The following is a 17,245-nucleotide window of genomic DNA, read 5'->3' as shown; positions in this document are numbered from 1 at the left end:
ATGAACCATAAAATAGGCTGGCTTGGAAAAGAACTCAAAGATCATCCAGTTCCAACCCCGCTTTGTAAGAGTTTGTGAAGTCCTTTTTGTGTCCCAGCACAGTGCAAGTTTGGGTTTGGTGTGGTGTGCAAGGCAATCTGATTTTGAGATGATGCCCAGCAAATCCATGTCTTCAATTTGAGGTTATTATCAGCTGCATTACATGCCCCAGCATGTGACAGAGCAGATGAGCTGAGCTGTATTTGGTTTCACCCTGCCCTGAGCAGTTGTTGGTTTTTCAGTGGGACTCCAGACAGGTGAAATCTGAGTGTCCCAAAATATTTGGGCAAGGCCATCTATGTTAATCACATTTTTTTGGAACTTATAGACACAACTATTTCCATAATTTAAAAAAAGGCACTCAAACAGTCCAGTCTTTACAGAGAGAATTGATTTCTCTGTGTAATTGCTGTGTTGTGTGAAAGGTTTGAAAATGAAACCTCCTGAGAAGCTGTTTGCTGTGTTTGGATATATGGATTGTCGCACATTTTTCCTGATTGAACAACGCTGATAAGCCCTCCTTGGGAAAACATTTATTATAAGTCTTATGCATGAAAATAATTCCAGTGAAAGCGTGAAAAGTTCTGCAGTTGTGCTTTTGAAGAGTCATGAAGAGCAAGACCTTGAGTGTTAGGGAATTTCTCATATTGGCCGACATTTAGCTTAAATCTTTGATAAATTTCTAATTTGACTGCTGTGATACTTTAAAAAATAAAATCCCCTCAGAAATCCCTATTTATTGAGAATGTTCATTACTCTAATCTCCAGAGGATGTTAAAGTAGTTCAAAAAAATTAGAATTTTAAAATTGCTCAGTATTTCACTGGGTTTAATTTTTTGTTTAAGAGTCAGAATTTATCACATTGAACTTTGTCTTGCCGTAAATGATATTTTAAATAATAATAATGGAAGATGTGGTGAATAGTAAATTCAAAATGAAAGAAAATACTGCATGACAAGATATACCTAAGATCTCACTTTCATCAGAAAATACGTTCTATTTTAGCTCTGTGCAGAGCTTGGCTGTTTGTTTTAATGAAGCTTTTGAAAGCCATAACTCAAATTGGAATCTGTGTCAGTTCAAAAGTGAATAAAATCAATTTGGTCAGAACAGACCTGTATTTATTTGTCTGACACAGAGCTGAAAGTGTTTTCTGGTATCCAACAAACACAAAAGTACTAACTCAGGGATATAATTTTTGTGCTCCTCAGAGTAAACAATCATAATTATTATTATAATAATTATAGTTATTTTAATAATTATTGTAATAATGATAATTATTTTAATTATTATAATAATAAATCCACTACCAACAAGAAACAAAAAATTGTGTTTGAGAGAACTTTTCTCTATTAGTGGGGACTGAGTGTAGGAAAAGTGACTTTCTGCTATTAGAAGATTTCTGTTTGCTGGGATGAAATTTCATCTAGTGATTGCTAAGAGTGCAGTGGGACAGCCAGAGGGACTTCTCACATCAGTGAACCTCCTGGGACTCACCTCAGACACCCCTCTTAGGGTGGCTGAAACACCCTTGGGAGGTGTTAACCTGCTGCTGGTGTTTAAATGTGTGGGTGGCCAACTTTACCTTAAAGTGACCAAGAAAAGTGAGGTCACCATGGGACTCATCTGCCCTGTAATTCAGGATATTGATGTTTGAGCAATCCCAGCCTGAGGAGCACATCCATGATGAGTGTGGTGAATCACACCCTGGAAAAGCTCTCCCCTGACCAGACAGACCACTCAGAGGTACTCATCTGATACTCATGGAGATGAGTCTGATTCTGAATGCCAGGAATGCTCTCAACATGACCATTCCAAGGAGCTGTCATGCTCTAACAGGCTTCAAGAAGGCAAAAGGTCTCCAGAAAAACATTAGCTGAATATATTTGAGGTAGAATCAAGGAATCATTAAGGTTGGGGAAGACCTCCAGAACCATCAAGTCCAAGTCCAGCTATTAATCCAACACTTCCAGTTCCACCACTAAACTATGTCTTATCCCTGCGTCTTTTTTTTTTTTTTTGGTCATAGTTTGCTCTCCAGCTCACTGGTCTGACAAAGCACTTGCTTCTCAGTTGTAAAGGGATTAAAATATATGTGTATATATATATATTGGTTCCCTGATATGCAAATTTTGGCTAAAATTTTGGCATGGCCAAGCAGTAAGAGTGGATCAGTTGCACAGCTGGTGAGAGATGCAAATCATCCTGACCACCAGCCTTGTGCTCCGACACTTGGACATTAAGATATTTACAGGGCAAAATTGATTGCTGAGCAGGGCAGGACATGTCTAAATGTTCAAGGCCAGTTTGGACAGGGCTTGGAACAACCTGGTCTAGTGGAAGGTGTCCCTGTCCATGGCAGGGAGATGGAACTGGATGGTTTTTAAAGTTCCTTCCAACCTAAACCACTCTGTGTTTCTATGTTTAGCATTAGCAGCATGAGGGGTTTTTGTTTTTGTTTGTTTCGTTGGTTGGTTGGGTTTTTGAAAACAGAGCAGTGGGTAAATGTGTTTGGTTTACAAAAACAATCAGTTTGACTTTGGATTCATGCCAAAGGCTGTCCCTTGTCAACCAACCATAATGGAAAGGAAATTGGGATAGAGGTGCCCAGGGATCTGGGAGTAGTGAACATCATCTGTGGACACAGGGGTGTCACAACAAGATCACCCCGGAGAATTTCAGAAGTTCTGGATAGATCTTGGGCAGCCTTTTAGATTTTTCCACTCACTTATTTTGTAAAAGGGACTCTGGCACATTATAATACAATCTTTAAAAAAACAAACAAACCAGACAAACAAAAAACAAACCACACCTCCATACAGTTGGAAGTGTAACAGCAATTTATAACTGACGACAAAATATTTCAGAAATTATATGTGCCTCTGAGATATAAAAAGATTCTGCCCTTTAAAAGTGGCTCCAGCCTTCACAAGCCACCTGGCCTGGTGCCATTTTACCACCTGCCTTGGTGACATTTGCTTCATGAAAGATCCTGCTCCGTGTTTGAACTCAGCAAAGCCTCCAGGAAAAGCTCTCCCGGCTACAGTGGAAGCTGCTCCCTAGGAAAGACAGTTGCTATTTCATTTTTCAGGACCCCGGGGTTAGATTAATCCCTGGCAGGATTCCACAGCCGTCAGCGGGGATGCACCAGGGGTGACTGTCTGATCCCATCTATCGGGCAGTTCATTCACATTCCAGGGTTTGTTTATTTAAGCCTGGCGTTCTGGAGTGCAACGCAAACGAAAGCACTTGTTTTGCAAGTGCTGTGTTTCACTTCTGTGGTTTTTTCACTGGTTCAGCAAAGAAATAATGGTCCTTTACTGAGATTTCTGTTTTCTGGGATGCTGGGAAGTTTGTGTCTCATTTTTATCTCTGATTTTTTGTGCTTTTTGTTGAAAGAGTGTGTTGGATATATATTTAAAAACTTGGTGTGAATGAACTAAGTCTGCAGACAATAAGCTCAGTACAGAATTGCCTCAATCTGCATATGTGAAAAGTCAACCCCATGACAGAGATGGATTCACCTTAGACTGAGGTGCCCTGAGCTTTGGGGAAATCAGATTTGGGCTTAAAATTTAGCTGCACAACTGCTTGTCACACCAGGCAGGAGACTGAGAAGTTGACTTATACTGCAGGAGTGATCTGGGGATCAGATCATTTCCTCCCAGGAAAATAGTGGAGGCACCATCCCTGAAAGTGTTCAAAAAATGAGTGGATGTGGCACTTGGGGATATATTTTAGTGGGCAAGATGGTTTTTGGGTGCAGGTTGGACTTGGTGATCTCAGTGGTCTTTTCCAACTTTAATGATTTCATGATCTCTGCTTAGTCTGTTATGCAGACCAGTGCTGATGGTCAGACCTTAAATCGAGTTTATGTGGTGGAACCAAGTGCAAAACTGCTTTGTTATTGCCAAGGGTTGGGTCATGGGCTGGAATTTAATTGTTAGGGCTGCCTGCAGGATCCTCAGGAAGCTGCACCTCAACCCAAATCAGTCTATTGAGTTTTGTAGAAAACTTTATGTAGAAGTTCTGGCAGTCATTGCTCCATGCACAGGGTGGTCAAGGGAGATTTTTGTTATCATCTCACAGCCCTGACATTTGTTCTTTACTCCATAAACATTCCCTCATTTCCTGAGAGGAATATCACACAATCCAGAATCGCTGTTCCCTTCATTCTCCTTTTCTCCTGCTTTCCATAACACTGGAGCTTATTTGCCAGTTTTAATCTATCCTGTAGGTGTGGCACAAGCCTCAAATATCCTGGAGTTCCTGCCTGAGTAAATTAAAGCTGAGCAGAGGGAAGAAACCTGAATTTGACCTCCCATCTAGGGAAAAATTTCCTCCAGCACATGTCACTTTCCAGGCTATCAGCTGCACGTTTTTTTCCAGCTGGGTGAGAGGAGGGAAATGCTGGGATTTTTGGAAATAGGAGCAGGGTCTTTAGCAGACAGGGGTCACAGGTCTGCTGCCTTTTTTCTCTTATTCCTCCAGCTTCAGCATTTGATGGGTTGAACATTTGCAGAGAGTAACTGCGATGTAGAATTTACCTTGAGTAAGTATCCAAGACTTTTACAGGGCTGTATGAAATAAAACTGTCTCTGTGAGAATAAATAAATCTGGCTGAGGCTCTTTTCAGAGAGACCCAATTAGTACCTCTGCAAGCCTTAGAGATACCCATTTTTTTACCCATCACCATTTTAAGATGCTGTGAAAGAAGAGGAATTAAAGCACAAGGGAAAGTTTTCTCAGTTGAAAACTCTGCATCCCTGTGGAATAGTTGCAGGTCTGCAAGACAGTTTGTGTTTTAACATCCCTTAGCTGGTTGCTGGGTTGGACATGTGCTTCAGCTGAACCTTAATCCTGAAGTGCACACAGCTTTTGGGGGGATTGGAGCAAATCTGTCTCATTTTGCAGTGCCATGGGACAAACAGAGCTGTTTATCTGTGATGAGATTCACCTGATTAGGACTATTTATGGTATTGGAGTCTGCAGTAGAGGTCTCCTCAACAGAGCTGATGGACTCAAGGGTGGAAATCACCTTTTTTAGGGCAGATGTCTGTATTTGGCCACATGAACCTCCCTCACTGCATGGATTTCTGTTCTCCCTCTCCACAGAGAATGGCCAAGTGTATGTGCAGAAGAAGCCCACCATGTACCCACCCTGGAACAGCACTTTTGATGCCCACATCAACAACGGCCGGGTCATGCACATCGTGGTCAAGGACAAAAGTGCTGAAATGGTCTCAGAGACCACGGTGGAGCTCAAGGTGCTGGCAGAGAGATGCAAAAAGAGCAATGGGAAGACAGAGATATGGGTGAGCATCTCTATTTTCTCCTGCAGGAGGGTAGGGGAATGCCTTGTGGCTGTGGCTGTCACCAGCAGGCCAGTGGGAATTGACTGCCACCCAAGGAATAATGTTTTGAGTCTACTTGGGTGTGACTTGAGGGAGAGACTTGTCAGAAGAGAAGAGCTTGGCACTTCTATTTTACCTGCTGCTGCTTTTTTGAGACGTGCCTGTGCTAGTGATGATCCTGCTTCAGGTGAGATGTGCCCATGGATTAATCTTTGCTGAGGAAACCCACTGGGAGCAAAAGGTAGTATGAGTGGCTGAACATGAGTTATTTTATGTTCTCTGAGGAAACAGCTTTAAAAATTTAATCTAATGCCAAGTACCTGATTCACAGCTGCCTGAGTTCAGAGTTATGTCAGAGCAACTCCTTAAAAATCACTGAAGTTACGGTGGAGTAAATTTGAACAGTCTTCACAAGAATGCTAAATGTAAGGTTGTGTTCCCTGGCAGTCCAAGCAAGAAAGATCTTTACAGAAGTCTTTAAAATGTAGTATTCAGATTATACATAGTCCAGTGGATTCAGATTTCCAAAGGCACTTATGGATGAGTGTAATGTAAAGTGTATAGATGAGTATAATGAGTGTTATGTAAAGTCAGGTGGGTGAGAATTGCCAAGTCCAGTGGGAAGGCCCAAAAAAAATGCCTGAGTAAGCTCATAGCATCCCTCACACTGACTTCAGAGAAGTTAGACTTGCAGAACTGAGTGCCTAAAAGATTTCAGCATCACCTGATTGAAGCTGGCTGGATTTTTTGATTTGCTCCCACTTTCCTTTGCAGGATACATTGGGAACAAGTTTTCTCTATAGATAGTGCTGGTGCTAAGCTGCTGTCTAAAAACCTGCCTACATCTTCTGTGGTTTAATCACATTCATCCCTTCCACCATGCTGCTCTGAGTGGTTGATATGAGCTGATCAACCCTCCTCTCTGTAGTTGCTCCTACCCTGCCTGGTTGCCTCACATGGGTATGAGCAACCCAAAAATTAGCATTCATTGCTATTCATCAGTTCCCACTGGGAAAAGGAGATCGCTTGAAAGTCATCTGAAATGATTTTTCCTTCTTTGAATGACTGTTTAATGGACTTTTTTCCTTGTTTTTCACTTATCTCAACCAGCTAGAACTGAAACCTCAAGGGCGAATGCTGATGAATGCAAGATACTTCCTGGAAATAAGTGGCAAGTGATTCTGTTTGTTAATTTATAGCTGTGATTTCTGGTCTGTGGGGCAGACGTGGTGTCTTCACTAAAAGCAATGCCTGTGTTGTTACTGACTGATTCATAACAACAAATGTTAACAGTTTGAAACAAAAACTCCAGAAAAGTAATTTTTATTGTGTGGTGGGGATGAGGACTGACTGTTCTTCTGCGATTTGCAAGGCAGATTTTTGGCTGGTTTACCACTAAATGGCAGATTTTCCCATTATGCTAAATGAGACAGAATGGATGCATAAGAAGCCAGCTCCCTCTGAAATCATTCTACTTTTTGTACTACAAGAAATACAGTGAGGGGCTAGAGAGTGTCCAGAGAAGGGAACAGAGCTGGGAAGGGTCTGGAGCACCAGGAGTGGCTGAGGGAGCTGGGAAAGGAGCTCAGCCTGGAGCAAAGGGGTTCAGGGGGACCTTGTGGCTCTGCACAGCTGCTGCCAGGAGGGGACAGCCAGGGGGTCAGGCTGTGCTCCAGGGAACAGGGACAGGAGGAGAGGGAACAGCCTCAAACTATGCCAGGGGAGATTCAGATTGGATATTAGGGAAAATTTCTCATGGAAAAGGCTGCATTTTGTTGAAGAAAATAGATTGGATCCAAATTCTTGGTCTTATTCTCCTGTTTTCATTGCCAAAATTCTGATACCCTCATGTGCATGGTGAAGCTGTGAGGTGCAGATATCTGGGAAGATCTTCCATTTACAGAAACAGAGAAGTACTGAAAGCAGCCATGGCCATGCTGATATTTTCTGAACCATCCCTGCCTTTAATAAACACTAGATTGCTGTTGTCTCCTTGTGTGTTATAAGATGTCAGGGAGGCCAAAGCATAGAAAATGCAAGTTATGCTTCTATTACAAACACCAAGATCAGCATCAGATCACACAGAGAGCCAATTCCCACAGATTACCTGTGTGACTTGCTGGCAATGCAGGAGTGAAACAAAACAGAGATTGATTTCCTGGGTGAATATCAGATTTGTAGGCACAAGCACATATATAAGTGCACAAGTGCATGTGAAATCAGAATTGGTTTGTTTGCTGTTCCAAAAAGTTTAAAGGTGAGCTGTGAATAACAGGAAGGGCACAGCAAACAGCAAGGCAAGTGTTGGCATGGAAAAATAACAAGAAAAAGAGTATCCTAGAAACATAAATATCTGCTTACTGATGCATGTATATGCATAGAGAAAGGATTCAGTTAAATACCCATATATATATATTTAGGTATACACATGTGTGCTTGTGTCCATATAAAAGTAGTTATTATTTTTTATGTATTTTCATCCTTTTTTAGGGCATTTTTCTTCAGTGCCATACAGAGTTAGAGTTTTATGTTTAAATTCTCCCTGCCTGAGAAATTTCTGTTCTACATTTCAAAAGCAGCATTATGAATAGTCAAGGGAGCTCAGAGTCCCAAGTCTAAAGTCATTTTAGTGTAGGAATGGCAGATAAAAACCATCCAAATGAGACTTTCATGGGTTTCATAAAATGATATTTCTTTGAGCATTCATTACCATGAGTGAATCATCAGCTTCAGTCACACAGTATTTGAACAACTACATTTTTTTCAAGGCACCTGATGGGGACAGGGAACACTTAAATATCTCTCCTTTCACCCCAGATGCAAAGGACCTGGCTGACTGTGAGACTGAAGGTTTCTTCTCCTTGCACCAGCGCAGGGGAGCCATCAAACAAGCCAAAATCCACAATGTCAAGTGCCACGAGTTCACAGCCACCTTCTTCCCACAGCCCACCTTCTGCTCTGTGTGTCACGAGTTTGTATGGTAAATGGAAATGGATCTGTGCTGCTTCTCCTTTTAACCCTGGGAATGAGTTCTGGTGTCAGGGTGGTACTTGGGAGTGTGGTTTAGTGTTGGACTGGGCAGATCTGGGTTAATGGTTGGACTCAATGGTTTTAAAGGTCTTTTCCAACCTAAAAGATTCCATGATTCCCTGATGAATGTCTGTGCTCCTGCTGTGGGACCTTTGGCATTTCATGTGTGGAGTTATTGCGTCACTTCAAGGATGTGGTTTGCAGTTGTAATTCCAACTGTGAAAATTCCCTTCATTTTTTAATTTGTTTTTTACAAATATTTTTGCCTTTGGCCAAATGCAGAGGCATTTCTCATCAGTCCAGTTTGCTGTTTGGATATTGTGAAATTCAGAATGTGAATGTGTGCTGAAAAGGCTGTGAAAACCACAGAGAATCACTCCACCATTAGACTGAATGAAGATAATGAAATTAAATAAGCTCTACAAAGACTGATAAAAAGCAAAGCGATTTTATTCTGTCTTTCATAAATTTCTCTTCTTTCTTCTGCTGAGGCTTTCAGACAATTCAGAATTAACTACTTCTCTGTTTATTTCAGGGGTCTGAATAAACAAGGCTATCAATGCAGACGTAAGAATCTTTTTTTTAAATTTTCTTATTGTCATTATTTACTTCATCTTTTCTTAAAGAATTTCTTTATTAACACCCTGACACATTTTCTGTTGCAGAATGTAATGCTGCCATTCATAAGAAGTGCATTGATAAAGTAATAGCCAAGTGTACAGGATCAGCAATCAATAGCAGAGAAACAATGGTAGGTATTATTTTTAATATTATTATTGTTGTTGTTATTATTAATTTTGTTGTTATGATTCCTTTAAAAAAAACTTTAGTGTCGCTCAGATCTCTCCTACCTCTCTGCAAAGCAACTTCTGATGAAGCAAAAGGTCCTACTGGACTGAGGACTCTGTGATCTGATCTGTGCCCTTTGCTTTTCACATTCCCAGTGGTTTTGGTTCCTCCTACTTAAGATTTACTCAGATGCAGCTGCACAATAAGCAGTTGCTGAATCAGAACTGACATTTTTCTAATGCATAAAGTATAGCTCAGAGGGAAGTCATTGACATGAGGTGGAGATTTACTTGAGGAAACTCTTCACTATCCAGTTTTAGCCACACTAAAATCAGGCCAAAAATTCAGATTTTTTTCTTGAGCATCCTATTCTGTGTTATCTGAAGCAGTCAGTGGGAGATCTGACATCTCAGCTATTATTTGCTTTATTTTTCTCATATCAGTTTATTCTAAACTTTGGTTTTTGGTAGGTAAAACCAGAATTTAGCCCTGCTGATAGGACTATTCCCTTTCCCTTTTGTCCTACAACTTCTGTTTGCTCTCAGTCCCATCCTGACTCTCTTTTTGGAGATGAGATTCCTCTCACTTCTCTTCTGACATCTCCAGGGTAGATGTACCCAACTTTGTCATCACCTTCTGTACTAAAAGAATTAAAACAGGTTCTTCTAAGGAGTGATTCATGACAAAAATGTAGACACCCATTGCAGGATGAGGTGAATAATATTTAAAAGAACCAATGTTTTCCCACTGAGCATTAGGGGAGCCTGGGTATGTAAATGAGGCACAAGCAATTCTTTGGCCAAGGCCAGGGATGAAGTGACCCAATTCCCACTGAATTGCAGTTGTTACATATCTAAATTTGGTTTTGTGTGCCTGATGGACAATTTCTGCTTGGCAGTCACCCCAAGGATAGCAGGGCAGTAGACAAACACGTTTGGTTTTCCACATGGAGCTGAGGTGGGAATGAGGAGTGGATTTTCAGCCTGGCTTTTGTCTTGCAGTTCCACAAGGAGAGGTTCAAGATCGACATGCCCCACCGCTTCAAGGTGTACAACTACAAGAGCCCCACTTTCTGTGAGCACTGTGGCACCCTGCTCTGGGGCCTGGCACGGCAGGGGCTCAAGTGTGACGGTGAGTCCCTGCTGAAGGTGGCACCAGCTGAGCGAGGGAGGGCTCGTTGTGTTTGGAGGGTTGCAGTCGAAAAATCCAAATTTCATTTATCACCTTTCTCTGCAAAACCAGTATGAGATGGCACCCAGGAGTGTGAAGGAGTAGTCTACAGGATTGTCCTTCAAGGAAGACTATTCTTCCAGAAGGAGGACAATTGTCCATGTACAGAGAGATATTTGATCCAGGAGGACAATGAGTCACTTCCCAAAGAGTCAAAGAGCATCACAGTGACACTGTTGATCTTCCCAAATCACCCCCAGTATGAGCTTGCAAGCCTTATTTCCACTATCAGACCCAAGACACTTCACTGTCTTCCCAATCCTACACCAGTGGGAGGATCCTGTTCTATGATTATGGTTTATCTCTGAGATAATGAACTGTAGAGTTTTGGTTGTCTATACCTGCAAAGGCTGATGGATGTGGAAATGCAACCTCTGGCCAGAAGAAAACAGAAAAACAGTCTCCACAGGAACCAAAAAACTACCTGAGTGCCATCTCAAGATATATTTAAACTTTTTAAGTGGTTCATTCTTCCCCTGGTCAACATCAGTGTATGTTCCTGGCCAACCCTTTACAGCCTTTGTTGTCCTGACACCTCTTGTTCTTTCTTTCAGCTTGTGGCATGAACGTCCACCACAAGTGCCAGACAAAAGTAGCAAATCTTTGTGGAGTTAACCAGAAACTAATGGCTGAAGCTTTGGCAATGATAGAGAGCACTCAGCAGGTAAATGATTTAGGCATTTTGAGATGCTCTTCCCATGAGCAAAGACCTCTTCTAGATCTTGGCTTTTGTGAGTCACATTTGAGAAGCCACAATGTTCATAAGCTCAGGGCATGAGATTTGGTTCAAAATTTTGCTGTTTTCTGTGCCCCAGGCTCGCTGTCAGCGTGACAGTGAACAGATCTCCAGGGATGGACCTCTGGAAATCGGCTTCCCCATTCCTGTGAAGGACGTAACACCACTTCAGGCATTGCCAGCATCTACAGCAGGGAAAAAAGGTAATTTCTCCTGATGATACAGGGCAGCAGCTTTGTTGTTGTTTGGTTGGTACGTGGTTAGCTGGAGGTGACATGAGTGGGGAATTTATTATCCAGTGAATCTTCCATGCATTCCTTCCCAGCCTAGAGCAAGACAGACCCTTTCTGATCCCAGGATATCAACAGCTCTTCCCTGCCTGAAGCTCATAGATTTTTAAATCTGAGCACTTTACAGAGAAACCAAGCTCTAAATAGGATGTTTATAATCCTTCTAATCACCATGGCAAATTTTGTTTCTGATTTCATATTTTTGAATGGAGGTTGACTTCCAATAGCTTTGAAAAGCGTTGGTAGATCTCCACTTCACTCACCCAGGAGCTCATCTAGGTGTCACAGCCCTCCATGATACAAGAACAGATGTTCAGGAGGGTAAATGAGAGACTGTACCCTTTGGCCCCCAAGGAGAAATGAATGATGTCCCCATCTGTGCTTATTTTTGTTGTGTTCTGCAAGTAGTACTGGCTATGCTGATGTGAATCAGTAAAGCCCCAGATGGTTTCACATCTGTTTCACACGTGGGTCAGTTTGTCTGCTGGGTAGTGTTCTTCCAGTTTTACAACAGTTGCATCAATGGGATAAATCCAGTGAGGGACAAAATTTCTTGCAAGTTCTTATAAATCCAAGTTATTGGATTGTTGAAAAACTCTGAAGGATTCCACTCCAGGGCAGCTGGAATGGTTGATCTGGAATGCTTCACATCCAGAGCAGGAACACAGTATGGAAATGCCATCCCATCTTTCCACCTAGCTTTTCCAAGAGTTTTGGAAGGACCTTGAAAAAATGGGACCACATCATAATGGCAAGCAGCAAGAAGGACTGAAGAAGACAGGTGGCCAGAAATTAAGGGTTTGGTGCCACAAAACAGAAAGGGAGATGAAGCAGTTTGTAAAGTGGTTTCTAAAGAAGGAAAAAAGCCACTGAAGAAAATTGAGTTTCCACTGGAATAAAGTTTCCTCTGGAGAGAAAGCAGTGTGGGATCAGAGCCAATCCACTTAGACATGGCCACCACATTTCCATTTGTTTGAAATACCCTTTCAGACCTCTCAGCACAATACCTGTGAGTGTTCTAGGGATTTTCCACTCATTTGCAGGGGTCTATTTGAGTGCTTTGGTGTGTGTTGCAGAGCCACAAGGCATCTCCTGGGAGAGTCCAGTGGAGGGCACAGTGAAGGGGGAGTCTCTCATAGAGTCAGATTTGGGAGAACAGTCCCAGGAGAAGCAAGAGCACCAAGTGCAGCTAAAACTGACCATTGAAGACTTTGTCCTGCACAAGATGCTGGGGAAGGGCAGTTTTGGCAAGGTAAGTGTCAGTACTGGGACACCACTGCATACATCTGCATGTTGCTTTGTATGGCACTAAATAACGTCTTTTTTGATAGGACACTTAGCAAAAAACATGGGATCATTTAAGGTGGAAAAGACCTCTAAGGTTATTGCATCCAACTGTTAACCCAGCATTGCCAAGTCCACCACTAAACCGTGTCCCCAAGTGCCACATCCACATGTTTTTTTGAATGCTTTCAGGGGAGGTGACTCCACCACTCCCTTGAGCAGCCTGTTCCAATGCCTGACTCTGTCAGTGAAGAAATTTTTTCTAATATCTCATTTTAACCTCCCCTGGCCCAGCCTGAAGCTGTTCCCTCTCCTCCTGTCCCTGTTCCCTGGGAGCACACCCTGACCCCCCCTGGCTGTCCCCTCCTGTCAGCAGCTGTGAAGAGCCACAAGGTCCCCCTGAGCCTCCTTTTCTCCAGAGTGAACCCCCCCTCAACTCCCTCAGCTGCTCCTGGTGCTCCAGACCCTTCCCCAGCTCCATTCCCTTCTCTGGACAATCCTCAGCCCTTCAGTGTCTTTCTTTTAGTGATGGACCCAAAAGTGAATGCAGGATTTGAGTTGTGGCCTCACCAGTGCCCAGTACAGGTCACTGCCCTGGTCCTGCTGCCACATTATGGCTGATAAATCTCCAAATCTTCAAAGAGTCCTTGCTTTGGTATGGCTGAATCTTGAACTCCATCCTCTCCTGGCCTTTTCCTTTTCTCTGTCCCATTGGTTGCTGTCTCATGACTGCCCATGACAGGAGAGGAAAGCCCCAGAAAAAGCTTCAACTTCCCTTCTCTGCAGGTTGGTAGGTCCTGGATATCCCCAGAGAGCTGGTGGGAAAAGTCTCTGTGCTGTCACTCTTCTTAGAGAGGTGGGAGTATGAGCTGAGAAGCTGAGTGTGGATCAGCTCTGCTCTCCAGAGCAGCAGGTCCCCATCTGGGAACAGTAGCTGCTCTTTTCTAGCTCTGATCTGTGCTGGAGCCCGAAGCAAATTTTGCAGCAGCCAAGAATTTGTGCTTTTGAAACAAGAACCACCTGTTTTCAGTGGATCCATTCATCTTGATGAATTGTGGATTGTTCCTCCTTGTTGCAGATATCCCCTGGAAGGGGACTGATGTTACTCAGTGCCAGTGCAAAGCTGCATGAAGCAATGTCAGAGGAACTCACCATTGTATTTTCACAGCCAATAAGATGTATCATTATGTATTGCATTGCTCACATCCCTCATCTTTCCAAGGGGGAAGCTCTGCCTTAACAAAGAGCTGCTTTTTGCCTGCTAAATGATCAGCAGCAATTGCTACAAAGAGTTCTTAGACTGGTGAAATATTTCCTGCGTTGACTTTTCATGAAAATCATAGAATCATGGAATGGTTTGGCTTGGAAGGGACCTTAAAGACCATCTGGTTCCTACTCAGTGGACAGGGACATTTTTCACTAGAAAGTGTCATGTCTACTCATCATGTCCACATTTTTCATGGGAACCAGAGCTGAGACATCTCACAGCTAAACCAGAATGCCCCAAAATGCACATTCCAGAATAACCTGGACTCAAGAGCATAGATGTCATAGAAACACTTTAATTGGAAGGAAGAGACCTCTGGAGGTCTTCTAATCTAAACCATGCCTCAAAACAGGTCTAATGAGATGAGGTTTCTCAGGTGTTTGTCTATTCAAGTCTTGAACACCTCAATTAAAGCAGATTCTGTACCTTGTTTTAGCCCTCATGCTGACATGGACTCTCCAAGCCTGCAGCCTCCTGCATCGCAGAAGTGCACCTTGTGGGTGTGCAGAGGATGGGCCATTTCATGCCTTTCTGCAACAAAAACTCACCCACAAGTTTCCTGTGTTGGTGTCGCTCCTGATGCCCTCATTTGCTTGGAGTGAGATTCACTTCCCCAAAGAGGGGACAGGGTTTGCAGATCTCAGTGGCTCAGGGTTCTCTCCAGCTCTGCATCATCCTGGGAGGCTGGGGGGAAGATCCATGAGGATGTCTCCCACCACCACATCTGCAGGAAGTCTGGCATTGCCTGCCTGCTCCTTGGAAGTCACAGCAGAGGTCACAAATGGAGCACATTCCCAGTTTCCCCAGGAGAGCAGTGCCCAGCACAAAAACGAGGGTAAAAAGGGTGCCTTGCAGCATCAGCACTGTGAGCATTTCTGGTCATTCAGTGCAGAGACAGAGGGAGGCTCTGGGCTCTACTCTCTGTCTGGTGCTACAAAGTGAAATGCAGCAGTAGCCAAAAGGGTAAATAAAACTTTTGTCAGGACTAAAACATGCCTGAGCTTACTCAGTAAATAGTGTCTGGCAGAGAACTTCAAAGACCTCTTTGATGAGCCTTACACATTTATTCAGTCTATAGAAACAGGGTCAACAGGCTGTTAGTGTGAAGATCAGGACTGTCATTGCCTTTCAGCAGAGACTTCTTTGCTCTGTGGTCTCTAGAAAACCCTGCTCTACTACCCCAGGTCTCATTTTCCCTGCCTATAAAAACAGACAGAGGTTGTAACTCCTCTGGGATGTATTTGCCCATTCTCAGAGAAGAACTCCAGCAGAAGCATGGGACATCCAGCCTGTTTGCTCAGACCTGGAAACTGGAAGGAAGGAGAGAAAGACATCTGATACAAAACCAGTCTAACTACTGGTGGACATAATTTTCCAGCTGCTGAGGATCTGGTGCAGGCTATTTGCATTTCAAATGCTGACAAAGCAATATTCTGTGTTTTGTTATTTGAAGTCAGAAAACAGGAAATGTATCTCAGGAGCATTTGCATGAGGATGGTTTCTGCTATCAGAAGTGTTTGGCTCTCTGGCATGTCCTGTCCATAGAGGACTCTGCTCCTGTAATGGCCAAGAACTTCTCATCCTTCCCCAGGGCTCAACTTCAGAAAACTATGCTGGGTGTGGGGAGCAAACTCAAAGTCTACAAAGTCTTAATGGCAGAATTGTGCCTTAAACATCAGGGGGGTTTGGGGTGTACCTGAGTGAATTCCCCAGAGCTCAACTCCCACCCTCCCATGGCTGTTCTGAGAGGAGATAATCCCTCTTTCTGAGCAGCTCTTTCCACCTCAGGTGTTCCTGGCCGAGCTGAAGAGCACAGACCAGTATTTTGCTGTGAAAGCCCTGAAGAAGGACGTGGTGCTGATGGATGATGACGTTGAGTGTACGATGGTGGAGAAGAGAGTCCTCTCCTTGGCTTGGGAGCACCCATTCCTCACTCATGTCTTCTGTACGTTCCAGACCAAGGTAAGACAAGGATCTGCCACTTCCTTCCACAGGCTGAGAATGCTTTACTAAAACACAGATACTTGGTGAAGCGCTTCAGCCTGCTGGGGTGAGTGAAACTGAAGTGACATTTAAGTAATACATTTATTTTCATGGTCCTACGTGCCAACATCCACCAGCTGATCAGCTTTCCAGAGCTTTTCCTACAGCCACAGTCAATTGTCTTAACACCAAAGCATACACAAGGTGTAGAAAGAAACAATGGAAGTTTGAGAATTTTTGTCTGTCCAACCTACTCAAACCATTCCTGAGAGATGATTGATAGCTCTCAGCTCAAATTCAAACAGCATCTCTGTCTCATGGCTGCTTGTTCAGGGTTTTGTTAGGATGCTCCCAGTCCCTTCTCAGCCCAGGATTTGGTGGCACAAGCCACTGCTCAGTGTGAGGTTGGGACCTGTTCAGTGAGAGAATCTTCTGCAGGGTCAGGAGAAACAAATATAACCCCTGTGGTACATCCCAGTCATCTGTGGGATGTGTCACCTGTTTAAAGACAGGTTAAATTCATAGCAGAGAACGTCTGGGAATTGCTTCAGGCAATGTGACACTGAGCCCAGGCATTCATGTTTAACCCCTTTGAGACTGACAGTGAGGATAATACATCCTGGGAATGGATCCTTGCTTGGCAAGGAAAGAAATTCACTCCCTACTTGAGGGGGGAGTAGTTTTCGGAGGAAGATATAAATGCCACAGCTCCAAAAGCAAAGAAAATCAAGATTTAATTGAAGAGATAAAATATTCACAAGTCACAGCTCTGATGCCAGCAGCTGAACCATGTTGTCTGTGCTCCAGCCTGGTTTGGAAGCTGTAAATCAAGTTCAGGATGAATACAGCAGGGACACTCTGCAGCTCTGCTTTCAGGCAGTGCAGGAATGCAAGTGTCTCCTTCCCTCATGAGACCATGGCAAAAAGAGTAGAGACCAAATAGAGTCATATCAGGATCCAGGTGGGATTTACTGACCATTTCAGGAGGTGCTTCCAGCTGTGGAAAACTTGAAGGATGGAAAAGCAATGTGTGCCTGAAAAATTCATCGTTCCAGGCTCAAACACCCAGGCAACCTTTTTCTACACTTATGGGCAGCAGCACAGTATTGCCCTCCATTTTATAGAAATAATCTCCATCCATCTCATCCCAAACCATCACTGCCACTTCAGAGTTGTGTGATCTCCCCATCTTTCCCCCAAGTTCACAGAGAGAGAACCTGCAATGTGGCTGCCCAGGCTCTGA

The 17,245-nt window shown here is 43.4% G+C and overlaps 1 protein-coding gene across 2 annotated transcripts in view; it reads left to right on the top strand.

The window, feature by feature from the left end:
• Positions 1-17,245, top strand: part of PRKCQ (protein kinase C theta) — a 51,669-nt gene that overhangs the window by 16,265 nt on the left and 18,159 nt on the right. For both annotated transcript variants that reach the window (XM_085082356.1, XM_085082345.1), the window contains exons 4-13: positions 5,155-5,354; positions 6,504-6,564; positions 8,211-8,373; positions 8,959-8,990; positions 9,089-9,174; positions 10,214-10,343; positions 10,997-11,106; positions 11,258-11,381; positions 12,545-12,720; positions 15,808-15,981. In XM_085082356.1, the coding sequence (XP_084938482.1) occupies positions 5,155-5,354; positions 6,504-6,564; positions 8,211-8,373; positions 8,959-8,990; positions 9,089-9,174; positions 10,214-10,343; positions 10,997-11,106; positions 11,258-11,381; positions 12,545-12,720; positions 15,808-15,981 (1,256 nt within the window). The remainder of the gene's footprint in view (positions 1-5,154; positions 5,355-6,503; positions 6,565-8,210; positions 8,374-8,958; positions 8,991-9,088; positions 9,175-10,213; positions 10,344-10,996; positions 11,107-11,257; positions 11,382-12,544; positions 12,721-15,807; positions 15,982-17,245) is intronic.

The sequence above is a fragment of the Lichenostomus cassidix genome, chromosome 1Aa, assembly GCF_008360975.1.
Source record: "Lichenostomus cassidix isolate B80296 chromosome 1Aa, HeHo_3.0, whole genome shotgun sequence".
NCBI classification, from domain to species: domain Eukaryota; kingdom Metazoa; phylum Chordata; class Aves; order Passeriformes; family Meliphagidae; genus Lichenostomus; species Lichenostomus cassidix.
Note: the sequence above shows the minus strand (reverse complement) of the source record. Positions and strands in the feature narration are given on the sequence as shown.